Source organism: Echeneis naucrates, chromosome 16 (assembly GCF_900963305.1).
Source record: "Echeneis naucrates chromosome 16, fEcheNa1.1, whole genome shotgun sequence".
Taxonomy (NCBI): domain Eukaryota; kingdom Metazoa; phylum Chordata; class Actinopteri; order Carangiformes; family Echeneidae; genus Echeneis; species Echeneis naucrates.
In genome coordinates, this window is record NC_042526.1 from 3,956,592 (window position 1) to 3,971,646 (window position 15,055).

General features: G+C 42.1%; 1 protein-coding gene across 1 annotated transcript in view; it reads left to right on the plus strand.

The window, feature by feature from the left end:
• nrn1la (neuritin 1-like a) overlaps positions 1–6,053 on the plus strand; it is a 52,983-nt gene extending 46,930 nt beyond the window's left edge. The window contains exon 4 of the mRNA XM_029522394.1: positions 4,735–6,053. Coding sequence (XP_029378254.1) covers positions 4,735–5,032 — 298 coding nt within the window. The 3' untranslated portion in view covers positions 5,033–6,053. The remainder of the gene's footprint in view (positions 1–4,734) is intronic.
• Positions 6,054–15,055: the final 9,002 nt, after the last annotated feature.

The window sequence follows — 15,055 nt, forward strand, 5'->3', positions numbered from 1 at the left end:
AGACCGGGGTGTCGGCGGTGTAGTGGGTAGAACACCACCCCCGTAAACAGGAGACTACAAGGTCCTTGGCGCCGTTGTTTCGGCTCCAGCTATTGTCATTCCCCGCACTCCCAATCCCATTTCCCTTCAACCTGTTCTGTCAAATAAAGCCACAAAAGGCCATAAAAAACGCCTCAAATCGACATCTAAACCGTTTCAGATCGATATCAGATAAATCTCTCACATGCACATATGACCTCACACAGCTGTATAGATACAGTAGTGAATGGATGGTACTACTTTTTTTGTCTTAGATTTACTGTTAATGGGTTTTTTTTTTTTTTTTTTTGTTTTTTTTTTTTTTTGTGGCCGCTAGCCTTTTTTAGGAGTTTTCTGTATCAAGCTGCAATCAGGTAGATCAGAGTTTGTCGCTGAAATTGGCATCAAGTTTATCAATTTATCCGTCCGCAGACTCTCAACCTGCATTTGTACAATAAGTTCTGGTGCCTGGCAACAAATACGATAAACTCTTCTCAGATTTGCTCTGATGCACAACAAAGTTGTGCTGCTTTAATGTTTTACTCTCCTGTTCTCATCACTTGTTCTGTGCTTCCTTCTTTTGCTAAATGTGCTCAGTATGGGCCCAGATGTCAGTAATACACAGCACTGTGAAATTTAGTCGACACCCGGATGATTCATTTCAAGTGAAACACCGAGCCCAGGACTGGGATTCTGGGCTTTGGAGGGTTTCTGGAACCAGCAGCAGCATGTTAGCAGCAGAACAGAGTCACTCCTGGGACTTTTCTTTATTGTGAAAGCAGCTGGTTGTCTGTCAGTGTCCTGTGTTTCTGCTGTCTCTGCACCACCTGTGACTTTTAGCTACACACACACACAGTGAAGGAAGTCTGCAGCACTGCACATGACACCATTGCTTTCTCCTTCTCACTTTGTCATCTTCTTTCTACCCCTTACACACAATCGCACGCACACATTTTTTTTTTTCCCTCTTGAACACTGGGGGGGCGGGGGTGGGGTTGCACAGACAGCTGCCAGATGCTGACAACCCCGTAGGGCCACTCCCCTCCATCAGCTGCTCCTCCCACAGCAGTAGGCAAGCAGCCGTCCTCCTTCAGCAACCTCTGGACCTCTGGAGTGTTTAAGTCCTGGACCCAGGCCAAACACACACACACACACACACACACATGCAGTGTCATCATGGGAGGCTGGGCCTGTTTTACGAAGCTGAATGTGTGAGTTTGTGTGCGTGTGTGTACTGCACTGTGTCGACTTGGTCACAAAATTCATGATGTCTGCTAGAATCAGCCCAAGGGAGACAGAAAATATGTGTGCGACTCTGTGTGCTTGTGTTTCATTTCTGTCCTAATGATCAGAAGCAAATGTCCTCAAACTGACACACAGCGCGGAGAAAAGAAGCAGCAGCGAAGTTCTCCAACTAAAGAAATGTTTATGGGATCTTTCAGAGCTCTAAGACATGAAGAGTTCAGTTGAGGCAAGAATTACAGCTACGTTTTGCAGGATTAGTAACGATAAAAGCTTTCAGGGCTCAAGTATATCTTAGGAGGAGAGCGTCCCATACCATCATGTTTATCTTATTTGTTTGAAATAAATTTTGTTGATCAATCCTGTGCCCACTACAGCGATAAATAAAAAATGAGAAACGGCTCCCTTCAGACGCAGCTGGACTCTCCACCATTCGATCTTTGTTTTTCTGGCGTCCCTCCACTTTGGTGTAACACACAAAAAGCTGAATGAATGACAAAGCTGAAAACGTCATGGTCGTCATGATGTCATGAAGATGAGGTCGGGTGACAGTGGCAGCTGAACGCATTGATACTCTTTGGTAATATAAAAGTATAAAGTCAGGCTACATCTGTTCACTGGGAACATGCAGAAATAATTATTGTGAAATTTTTAAACTTAAAACTATCTCAACCAGAAAAACCTCATTTTTGCTCGACCATTTCATACATTGCATCCTCGGTGAATACTCATGCAGTAAACATCCATTTAAGTAAATGTCTCAGTGAAAAGACAACCCTTTGTGGGGGGGGCATTCGCAAGCCTTTAATTCAACAGGACGGTGAGGAGTGACAGGAAGCACAAAGGACACAAAGGGAATGATAGGCAGCAAATAGCCTGACCAGTTGGGAATTGAACTGGGGCCATTTACGCCCATATGCAATGCGTGTTAATCACTTGAGCATCAAGGTGCGCCCCCCCCCCACACACACACACACACTTACACTTTCATAGCTTTCAAAACTCAGAAAAATAGATAACATTACCAGACCAAGCTGGCATGGTGCAATGCTGCACCAGCAGCGAACGAGTAAACGTTAGCTTTTACTTTTTCATTTTAATTTATGCAGTAATATGCCCGTGTTGTCTTCTCCTGCCTAATGGACACCATCCCAGCTGCAGTTCACACTAATCCAGCACTAACTCCCTTTTCTAACTCAAGTGAATGGGCTTAAACGGATGCAGAGAACGGTGCAGTAAGTTCAGCAGCCCAGTGAAATCCTGCAGCAGCCATCCAGACCCGACACAGTGAAGACTGTCCTTGTTAGTATTTCTCTGATCTGTCATTGTGGCCTATTGTTTGAGAATTAACCTTTCAGCCACTCGGCTCCACTGTGTTAAAACATTAATAATTAAATTAAATCTAATATCCACAGTGTCATTCAGCCTTTCCACATTAACATTTAGTAGCAGCTTCCGCAGCGGGACATGATACATATAGCCATTGCAAGCTCAATTGATCCAATTCAGCAGATGGCAACAACATGACGAAAAGGAGTAAGACGGCCTATTAGGTTGAAAAGTACAGCATTGAATAAAACGGAGCCACCGAGCCAAAATCGTGTGGGGAATTGATGTGCTTTCCCCATTTACGTTGAGTATAAATAGTTTTTTTTTCCATCTGCCAGCGACCGTTAAAGTTGCAGACAATAAACTGGCAAAGCTGAGCTGTTGGACGATGGAGTCCTCCCGTCCACAATAATCTGCAGCCTCCCCGCTTTCACGTCTTTTGACTCCAGACAGGCGAAACCACAATGATACAGAGAAACTCGGTTTTATCACCCTCAACTACCAGTGGTGAACACAACATGAAGTAAAAAAAACAAAAAACAAAACCTAAAAGGCGTTAGGATGGGCCGAGGAAAAAAAACCTGCTGCCACTACAACCAACTGTTCATCATGTTTGTCTCGCACATAGAAGCTGCTTGAGATGTAATCATCTGTCACATGTGGGGAAAATGCTCATTTCAGCCCTCTTTGTCTGTTTTGGGTACACACGTGCTGTCAGTGCACAGGCTGGGAACCGATATTTCCAAGAGTCGCAAGTCCAGTTGAGGAAAGTGAACCAAACCGTTCTTGGACGACGACAACAACAACAACAACAAATCCACTGTGTTTTTCTTAGTTTTTATGTTTGAGATCAACATCTGCTCCAAACCGAAGGATGACAGTTGAACCGATAGCGTACCGCAGCTGCTCCCAAAATATTATATATCAGTTTTGTTTTGTTTTGGTTTGGTTTGGTTTTTGTGTGTGTGTGTGTGTGTGGATGAAGTGTACAGCTCTCCTCATGGTGAAGTGGTACGATATACCATGGTATCAAATATAAAGACATTTTTCCCTTAATGTGTTGTAACTATTTGAATGTTTTGGAGGTTGTGTGTGTGTGTGTGTGTGTGTGTGTGTGTGTGTGTGTGTGTGTGCGTGCGTGTGCGTGCGTCAGGCTGATTTTGAACAGAGCCATCTGCTTCTGCCTTCTCCGCACCCCTCCCTCTCCGTTCTCGTGTTTAACGCTCACTCAGTATTTCCTGAGAGACAACTTAGCCAACACATTCACAATGAGAGGGAGAATTAGCAGCCCATTACAGTCAGACTGCGCCTTGCATGTGGAGCTGGAAGGTTGCTGAAGTAAAGTTTAATGTGGTGGGGGGAGAAAAAAGAAGTTGTTTACATCCTAGAGAGGTCAGTGTAGGATAGTTCCCTGTGCCTCCCTCCGCCTCACCATTCACCTTCACTCTTCTTATTTTCCTTTAACGGGACTTTTCTCAGGTCTAGGCTGTTTCCACCACCCCTTTTTCACTTCAAATTTATATAACAGAGCTTCAATTCAACAGACTACAGTTCATGACAGCATTTCCATTCTCCGACTAAGTGAAGGTTTTTGAAATTTTGAGTCCAACCAGCAGGGATGCCTTTGCTCTCGCAGTGGTGAAGGTCAGTAGGTGGTCTCTTGGCAACTGCCAAAAGAAGTAAAGAGTCTGATTTATTTAGTGAAAGGACGAATGCCTCGCTTGTCAGTGGTGTCTTTATCAGATTTTTTTGCAGCGCTGCCTGATCAGATGTTCAGTTGTTTCTCAGGCCCTTCATAGTTGAGGTATGAATTTTGAATGGATGGCATTCAGAGGGAAAGATTTAGATTTGTCGCCTTACAGGAAGAAGGTGCTGGGTTTGAATCCTGGACCTGAGCCTGTGTTGGAATTTTCTTCCCAGAGCCCAAGAGGTTAATTGGTGACTCTAATTTCCCCCTTGGTGCTAATGTGAGGGTGAATACTTGTTTCTTCCCGTCTTCCCTGCGATGGACTGCTGGCCAGTTCATGTGGCTCTGTGTTTGGAGTATATTGTATCCACATGAGATGTATTTGTGCAAAACTCTGCCACATGACATCTGAAAATGGGTCCCATGTCCACCTCACTCCTCCTCCTCCATCTCTGCAGGTCGTGGGATGAGTTCCATGACTGTGCTAATGTGGCAATGGCTGGTTGTCCAGAGGAAGCGGCGGCCGTGTGGGAGTCTCTCCGCCAGGAGTCCAAAAAGATGCAGTTCTCCGGAAACCTCTACGACATGTGCTCCAACCGAAACAGCCACCCAGTAGCCTCGGTGTCCCCGCGCGGGTCACCCAACCAGGAAGAGATCAACCAGGAGTCTCTACGAGGGCGCGCTGATCATCTGGCACACTGCCTCCGCTTCCTCGTCCTACTGCCTCCCCTGCTGCTCTTGTTTTTTCGGATATAACCAATTACCCCAAAGAAACAGGACTGATGTTAATAGATATATAAACTTTGTGTACCCCCCTCCCCTGCCCCCCCAAACAAAAAGTCCATAGACTTTCCACTGTTTTTCCTCTGCTCTGCCATGGGGTGAATACTTCTAACTGCATGTTCAGAGGCCTGACAGTCTTTTTGATAATGTATCTTTAAACTTTGCCGTTTCGTGCATATTCTCTGCCTTTAAATTAGTTGCTCTGTTACAAACACAGAAAATTGATACAGAGCTGCACAGCCACTGTACAAACAGGCCTGCAAACACATGCATAGTTAAACAGATGCAAACAGCAGCCTCGTGTCCTTATCTCCTATTCTCCTACATCTACTTAGTATGAGCTTGTATATGATGGTTCCAGGGGGAGCCGGTCTTCCTGAGCGTAATAAGAGGGATAAAATAACAACGTCCGACTTAATAAACCCCAAAACTAGGTGATGAAGATGCCAGATGCCGTGACTGTTTTCAGCTGAACTCATTTATTTATCGTCTCTTAAAGAATGAACTGTTGGATACGTGTTGACTCTATCAGGCCTGGCTTTGCATGCTGCCTGCATCAAATCTCTAATTGACTCATTTTTGTTCATTCTTTTCCCTTTTCAAAAAAAGAGAAAAATACACAATTGGCTTCTCAAAAAGCCATACAATGCATTTCACAAGGTGTAATTTGGCTTTGGCTGCTGTGATGCACTTTCTCTTTTTAGCTGAAGAAATATACAATAGTCATCAAAATGGCAACAATGGCTCCTGGAAGTTTCCTCCCGGCGCTCCGTGGGTTCATATAGGAACTGAATAAATTTAAGACAATGGAGGGACATTTGCATACAGTCTCAACTGCTGTGCTGGAAAGAAATCATTTTACTTTAATACCAAAAGAAAGTTGAAAATGTAAGGGATTTATTTGCAGAGAGCGAAATATAATAATTTACTTGTCTTCCTTTTAGTTTGAAAATTCAACTGCAAGTCAACTTCACAATTGATTTTTTTTTTTTTTTTTTTTCCCCCTCCTCACAAAAAAAAAAAAAAAAAAGAAAGAGACGAGCTTCTCCTGAAACTTGAATCCTGAGCTGAAGTTAAAGTGAAGTCAGAGTTGTGCAGCTGTTTTCAGTTAGTGCTTGCCCAGGTATGAAATCCTCCGAGGCGCTGCCTTGGCATGCCGCGCTGTAGCCGTACAGTAGGAGACCAGTGTGTTCTCCAGTTGGGATCGAAGCTTGCCACATGCTTGCCAAGTGTATTTCATGCTCCAGGACTTGCAGTTTGGCCCTCCAGGCCTGCTGAAGCTGCTTGTTATTCTAAGTGGCTGCAGGTAACAGTTGGTTTTGTCTGGCCCAGGATCAGAAATATTATCAGATTAGGAAAAAGAGGGAAGGTGGGGAGTAATACACCTTGTTGAGGATTGAATCCACCTGTCTAGCAGAGAGTGTGTTTTACACATGGGGCTTTAGGTTGTAGATTTAACTTCCTTTCTTCACAAAAATAAATCAAAGCAGCACTGACTTTAAAGAGTTGCACTTGAATCTGTAGAAGCACAAAACAAAATCCTCAAAGGCTGCAACCGTGCGCCGCCTTTAAGAGCGGTGAAATAGGAAAAAAAGAAATTGATCAGACAAAGAAATCCGAAGAGGGTTGTGTTTCACCTTAAGAACTGATGGAGCTTGTCTACCTTGCCAGTGGCAAGTTCATTAATCATACCTACCCTGTTGAAATAAAAAGCAGGGAAGCACATTCAATAGTTATATATATCTGGTTTGGGCTCTCAATGTCAATGTCGTTCCCTCCGTAGAAAAGCGGTTAAAGTAAACCTTCTGACCACCTTTCAGCCCTGACATTTAAACACTGACCTGACTTTAACTAAAGTCAAACGTTGAGAAAAGCCGAGTTGCTAAAGGAGAAAACATTGAGCTCAGAATTGAGAGCAGAAATAGAGTAGAAAATTAAAGGAAAAACTTCCAATCTGCCCACAGCTATTTTTTCTTTTCTTGGTTTTCTTTTTTTTTTTTTTTTTTTTTAATACATAAGGGACTTAACCCAGAGATATGCTTGGATGGTTTAAAGAGGCTGTTGTAGTTTTTAACTTTAATTAAAGTGACAGAAATAGCAATTAGGGGCCTCAATGGTTGATTCACCAAGGTGCAGCCATTTGAAAACTATCTCCATGGAGCTCGGATATGATGTTGTCACCAAAGGCAAAATCCAAGTAGATCACAAGTTTTAGGCTACATGGAAAAATCAGACTGGATGTTTGTGTAAAAAAACAAAACAAAAAAAAAAAAAAACAGTGAGTCCACTCATCGTAACCTCGGTCGTAATGGTTTTATCGGAAAATACAAATATCCAGATCAGATTTTTAAGTATGTTGTTTGCAAAGCTGCAGCTTTCATTTTGGCCTCAAACACAAAACTGCAGAAAATCTCTTTTATGAGAAGATATGCTTCATGTGAGGTTGGACAAATAGGATTTCAGAGTGGTTTTCAATGACGCAGCCGTGTAAATGCAGCGTTATTGACCAGAGCGGAGCAGGGAATTCTTTTCCAGCACCACATTTGAGACTCACCCAACCTTTTGCCTCCAGCAACAGCTCAGTGCTCTGACAAACGGGTTAAATTGGACAGAAAGGAATGAAAGAGAAAGGGAAACAATCATAAACCCCAATGAATCACTGTGACACTAATAGCTTCAATATATTTGGTGTTATTACTGTGAACATATAACGCAGCGATGTGGCCGCCACTAGCTTCTCATAAACCCTTTGCCTGTGTCACATGCCGCATATTCCTCCTAAAGGCTCGGGCTGCAGAGTTTAGCAACTCCCTGTGTTCCGACAGCATGTTTAGAAACAGATCCGAACTTAAACGGATAGAAGTGAATTTGCCTGAAAGCGAATGCTGCTTTTAGGTGTTGAAGAGCAAACCATGGAACATGAAACTGCAGTCTACAGGCTGATTCACGCTTCGTAGCGAAGGTCTCGCAAGTGGACAGAAGCTGGAAAGACGTTGAAGAGATTTTGTTTAGATGTTTTTATACATTGCGCGCCAAGCTTTAACATAGTTTGCCAGGTGGAGTCAGTAGGTCCAGGTTTTACAGCTTCTGTTGTTTTCCTCCAGCAGTTGTTTTTACATTTCGGTTTCTGCAGAAATTAAATAAGAGTTACCAGCGTGTTAATTAAAATGTGCTGGTAGGTGTATATGTGCAAACCAGGCAGGGCCAAGCTAGCAGTTTATCCCTGCTTCTAATCACCATCACCACCGGTGATAGATATGAGTTTATCATCCATCTCCTCGTCCAACCTTTGCTAAGAAACAACATAATCGCATCCACAATATGTTGATCTCTCTCTTTGAAGTGCATAAAAATTTGAAGTACAGTCAACAACCCAAAAGAGAGAAGGCGTAATATCTCAACCTGCAGCTTCAGAGTTCACCCACCTCAGAAATCATTCAGCTGTATCTAGGTGTATTTCTCCATCGGCAGGTCACCTGGGTTCTGCTGCCAATAATTACCGGCCGCTCCAACTCAGCATTGCTTCAGCAAGTAACTTTTTTTTTTGTCTGAAGAAGACGGGGTGAGGCTGCGTAAAATATGGCAGATGGCGATGTGGAAAATGTGTGACATTTCGATCGCAGACCAACAAGCGACTCTCACATGAGTCCTGGATTCATTGACTCTCCTCCAGGAAGTCGCTGCTTCCAGGCTCAGAGTTCAAACCTGTGGTCCTGACAAAATAATTACTGATAACAGAAATGACAAGACACTGAAAACTTGGGAGAGTTAAGTACAAGATAAGTATAACTCTGATCCCCCCCCTAGTGCACGGCGCAGACGAGACTGGAAGACAGGATCTAATTTTGCATTATTGCCTTGTTATTTTAAATTTACTACTTGTAGAGAAGAATGAGACAGAGATGAAATGAATCTGGATTCCTTCCCACCTCATTAAAAACAAACACACAAAGCCTCAAATAAATTGAAACACCTATTTCTAAATATGAACAGGCTTACAAATCAATGTTTTATGACAAAAAAAAGAGATTGACAATGAGTAAAGTCGCATCACTGTGTATAGTGTGAATAATTACAGCTCTATGAATATCAATGTATATAGCAGTATTTCATATGTGTATAGACGATGTCATTTATGCCCTGCAAGTGCTACTTTCAAAGCTTTAATATTTTATATTACTTGGTGGTTTGCACCTTCTCCGCATTACACCTTCAGTGAGTTATGGGTGTGACTTTTGGTTTTCCCTTTGACTGAACTTGATGTTTGTGACCGGCGTATTCCCTTCCATCCGGCTTGTTTGCATCACAGGCTGTCACTTTTTTAATCAGTTAGATCACCAAGTTTGCTTCGTTGTGGTTCTTTCAGCAAAAAGGTCATGTTTGTATATGTTGGTTTATTAAAGGACCAATGTATTTAAAAAGTGAAAGGCTAGAATTAAAGTATCAAGAAACAGCAGCATGGTCGTCACTTCAGACCTCCAACTGGAGTCTTTATTCAGCTCTTACGGGTTACAAAAACAAAACCAGACTGGTCACTTTTTTTTCTTCTAGAGAATGACATTTGGGGTCACCAGCAATTCACAAGTGTCATTTAACCACTTAGTAAGCAGCTATTTTAGGTTTACAGCCTGAAGAAAATTACATGTATAAAATATGCAAATACACTGAGCTTGTGTTAACCACAGACTATATTTTATACAAACAGCAACCAAATCCAACAACCCATCGACTTCAAAATGAGATAACCGGAAGGGCTCATTTCTGCAGCTATTAACTAAACAAAATTCCTCAGCACGGTGCCAATTCTCAGCGAGAGTTCAGTGAAAGGGATAAGCCGAAAATTGCACCCATTACTCAACAATAAGTTGGGAATAATGTGCGTAGGCAGAGCAGAATTGGTTCAATTGACCAGTCTAACATAAGGTAAACTCCTGCCATATTTAATTAAATACAATGCAAACTGTAAAAACAAAAAAAGAAGGAAAGGAGCTAAACATAAAGTCTATGGATACTAAACTTGATTGTTTGTCCTCTTCTCACTGTATCGTCGTCTTTGTACTGCAGACGGTGACGGCTTTCTGTGTTCAAGGTTGTATGGAAATGTGTGAAAGACTGTGAGAATGGAGAGATCAAATATCTCACTGTGGTGTAAATTACTCTGTTGAATTTTTACCATTTATCCCGACAACGCTCCGCATTTCACTGTGCTCCTCTCCTGCACCTGTCAAATGAAACCCCCTCTCTCTAACTGTGTTTGTTTGTTGTGATAGCATGCGGTGTTGCGCTTCTTTTGTGTTTGTGTGCGAGAAGCAGCCCAACAGCACTGAAGCAGTCTGTACATGTATGATTTTGTGACATGCACTCACTCTGTACTTATGTGACGCACCTACGTGAAACTGATGAAGCTCCTGCAAGATCAGAAACGGGAGCTGGCTTTAAAGTGGCAGCGCTGCTCGGAGCTCTCCATCAAACAGAATGGAGATCCAGACATCTGGGAACATGGATGGAGGATGGACTTTTCCACAGATGAAAGCGAGAAACTACACGAGCTCTGTGAGCAGACAGATCACATAGATGTAGCTGTTTTTTTGTTTTTTGTGCTGTATTGTTCATTAGTTCATACAGCCAAGGGTCTCTCTCAAATGGTGCAGACACCATTTCCTTTCAAAACAAACTATGTTAAGGATTTTTAAGTTGTCCTTGGCTGTTTGCAGTTGTATCTGGTTGTTGTGATTTTTCCTCTTCCTTCCTTTCTTTCACCTTCATATCCCATTTCTGTGCTTCTCTTCCAGGCATTTTCTGCGGCTCTCCTGTGCGTATTGTCATACATTCGTAGTAGGTTTTGCTACCTTTATAGAAAATCATTAAATTGGTGCTGACTGACTGAATCACTGAGTGTGTTTGTTTGCTCTCTAATATTCAAATGAAGTTTTCTGTGTAGGAAATTACAAGTTCAGGGTGAAAACAAGGTTACATACTCTGCAAAAAAAAAAAAAAAAGGGGAAAAAGTCCTTGCTTCGTTTTGTGAGAGTAGTTGCAACAGTTCAGCAGAGAATAAAATTTTCAGATCATGTAGTTTCTCGTGGCAGTTACAGCCCTGGTCAAGGTTGTGTGTTCTCAAAAGGGCTTGGGCTGGTTTGTGATGAGGTCTTCACAGGCTGCTCTTGGAGGAGGTTTTTCAGCATTTTGCCTGAGCCCTTGCAACAGACTGTGGCACCAGGTTCAGATTTGTCTTCAGCATGAACACAAACACAGAAGTTACTCAATTAACAAACTCCTCAAAAAGCAAGGACAGTTTGACAGCGTTTTCATAGCACGGTTTAAGCCTGGAAGAGGAATAACATGAACTCTGCTCAGTAAAGAAGGGTTGTCAAAGAGTTGTAGAGTGTTGCTTTTCATTTCTGTGGAAATGTTCCCAAGTTAGAGCTGCTTCACCGATCACATGTGGCTGCCAAAGGTTATGTTGACATTATGCCTGCAACAGTAGGCAATACTGACACCTTTCATTATGATTTCAATGTCCTGAGTGAAACTCAGATACAAATATGGTATTATGCTTTATCTAAATACTATATCCTTTGTCACAGTTTAATCGGCTTCATGTTGATACAGCGGAGGCCAAATGTGCTTTATAGTCATATAAGAATATAATTGTATTATATCCATAGTTTAACAGGCGTTTTTCTCTTCCTGTGTGTGACTGTGTGTCTTCCTCTTAAGTTTAATAAGGCTTCTAGTTAAATCAAACATCTGATGGCCGTTGAGTCCGAGGCAGCCCGGAGTAGGGACAGTAGATGCCCAGCTGTAACTTGGCTGAGAAGCCAGACATAACACAGAACACACACAATCAGGTAAGCGAACAACGTTCCTGTAGGAACATTATGAGCCGCCCTGACCTTACAAACGAACTCTGGCATTACTTAAAAAGCAAAGTGTTTGTGACACCTCCTCTCTCCCATTGTTTCTTCTTGTGCCCCCTCCCCTCTGTCTATTTTTGCTCCAGCTGCTCCATCACAGGTTATCTGAGCAGCTCAGTGACACACCTGTCTCCAATGACCCACCACCTGCAGTACTTCTTCCTCCACCCGTCGCCATGTTGTTCCACCTACTGCAGGGGTGGATTCATTCTTGGCCGCACTTTTTGTGCGACTGAGTTATTTTCTTGGGATTTTTGAGTCTTTTGTGTAGCCTGGCTGCTGCTCATCTGGCCACCACTCACCTGTTTGCCACCAATTATCCTCCCTGTGACCCTCAGTGCCTGGAGCCTCAAGTCACCATCCTCAGTCATTCCCATCTCCTCCACCTCGTGTGTCCGTACTCCAGGTCCAGTTTCCAGGTCAGTCTCTCCTCTGCACTACAAAAGAAAAGCTCTGATTGTTGAACAGTGTGACTGCTTGTGTTGAAAACGTGATCGTATTTAATATGTTTAAAATTTTCTAGGTTTGTTGTGTCATAGCCACCCCACACACACACACACACACACACACACACACACTCACTTATAATTCTTCAAGTTGAAACAGAATAAGAATAACTCTGAAACTTGATTACAGAAGACATCACTAAAAAGTTTTTCTCTCGCTGACACTCAAGCCTCACCGGGCAACTCAGCATGTTTGCAGCTCCAAATGGCCATAAGAGATAAGTGTTTGACCATTTAGAACTTCAATACCCAAAAATCCTTTAAAGTGACATCAGTGAGCAGCGAAACACTCTCATCTGCATCGCTTTCATACTGAAGGAGAGCGAAGTAATGAAGGCAGAGGAGTTCTTTAACTGCAGCATTTTCTGGACAACAAATTGCTTTCTCACGTGTATGGGAGTCTGACTGGACCTCCCTCTTAAATGTGGATTCCTCTATTTCCCGTGACCACAAACATCACGCACAACACATCCAACAGGAGGAAATGTCACTTTAAATTGTGTCTGATCGTTTGATTTCTGAGGTTTTTCTCCAAGGGCCTGGTTTAAAAGTGTTTGCAGTTGAGCAAATAAATTGAACTTATAACTTATGCTTGACAGTAATCAGTACCGCTGGCTGAAAAGGAACATTTTCTGTAGCAGCGACTGAATGTGAGCACCAGAGCTAAACAACTGGCCTCAGTTGGACTGAATCTTCTCTCGGGCGTCTTGGCCTTTGATTGTTCCGCACACATCATGTTGTTTCTTTTCCTTGAAAAAACAACAAAAAAAAAAAAAAACAGCCTCTGGGTCCATTGTTTTTCCTCATGGGTTAGAAGAGTCAGAGTGGATTCCAGGAACACTATTTTTGCTCGTTATGGCCATTATGCGAAATATGATTCGGGGTACTTGCGCAGAACCTCGACTCCTCGTGTTGGTGCAAAACCACCGCTGGGATAGTTTTACCCTCCAGGCCTCCTAAAATATCTGCTGTGTGAATGTGGTGAGAGATGCTGACCTACAGTGGGCAAAGCGCCTCCTGACCCGCCGCTGCTGTTGGCGTGAAATAAGCCAGAGAAGTGTATCAAAACTTCTACATAAATCTGATATATAGGTCTCTATGGAAATTGCTTTGATAGTGTATAAATCAATGTACATGCTTTTATTCATGTAGTGTATGGATCTCACCATTTTCCACTTGCATAATGAACATATATTAGATTTAAACCATCGTTTTGGAAGTTAACAGTTGCCTGTCACCAGAATAGAAACTACAGCAAATCAAAGCTAGTTCGCTTCACTGAACTAATAATAGGAAAATTTAAAACAAAGTCATATTCCAGTTTATTAGAAAAAGCCAATCCCTGTTCACAGGTCACACATAAACCAGAACATCAAAATTTCTCACAGTTCATGAAAAATAGCAAGAAATGGCAGCTTGGGTTTTGTTTAGTTGGTCAAGGCGATCCTTCCTCAGGCTGAGATTCAGAAGGCTTATTCATGCTAGCGTAGTCGCTGTGTTAACAGGGGTTAATACCCACACTCAGCTTTTGTGTATGCATGACAGAAATTTGGTGCACATAGTGACACTCAGGGTTTGTCAAGAGGTCTTCGCTTACAGTAGCAATCTGATAGGGGGGAAAAAAACTTTTCTTTAATTAACGGCACAAGAAATGTTAAAAGTTATTTAAGCGCTTACAAAGATGAAGGAGAACCAGCTCCAGGTTCAGGCAAAATATAGTCAAACTACTAGTTTTTAATTTCACCATTCCCCAACACTGAGTGTCTAACACATTTTTAAAACTTACTATACAACCTGTATGTTTATACGATACATGTGCGCTGAAAAATGTTTATCAATCCATCCACACAGCTTGTAGTTTCATTAACAGTATGAGGAGAGCACAGTTTTTATGAACCATGCAGCTTTCTAAAAATGTTAATTATATGAAATAATTATAGGAAATTGAATAACTACTAAATACTTAATGTTTTAATTTGAAATTATGTAATTTGAATTACCCACTTTGTATCTTCCAAGAGGTTATTACAAGTTGTGTAATTTCTTTCTTTTCAATGACAGAATGATTTGTAAGCTTATTAGTTCCCGAATTAACAAAACATTTGAACGACTGCACTAACTGAAATATTAAGATTTGAAATCAACAAATGTAATCAATATCATGTATATTGGCGAAGAGAAAACACATCTATAATTTCATTTCTTTACTGTTCAACAAGTGGACAATTGAAGCCACAGAAAGTATTAAATGCAATCCTACAAAAGTGTGTGCGTGTGTGTGTGTGTGTGTGTGTCCCTCATTCATCCCAACACTGTACTTGACGGTCACAGTGTGGTGTGAGGGAGCATTCGAGTCTCAGGTGAAAGCTATGTGCTACACAGGAGTTGCTCCCAGTTATTTGGATGTTTTTTTTTGCAGATGAATATTTTATTACTGCCGGATGCCTCAGTAAACAGAGAAGCAGCAGCAGTTTATAGAGTGAGGATGTAGTCCCAGAGCTCCTCGGGTTTACACAGTAATTGCATAAGCACGTGTAAACACACACTCCAATGGACACCGACACACAAATACT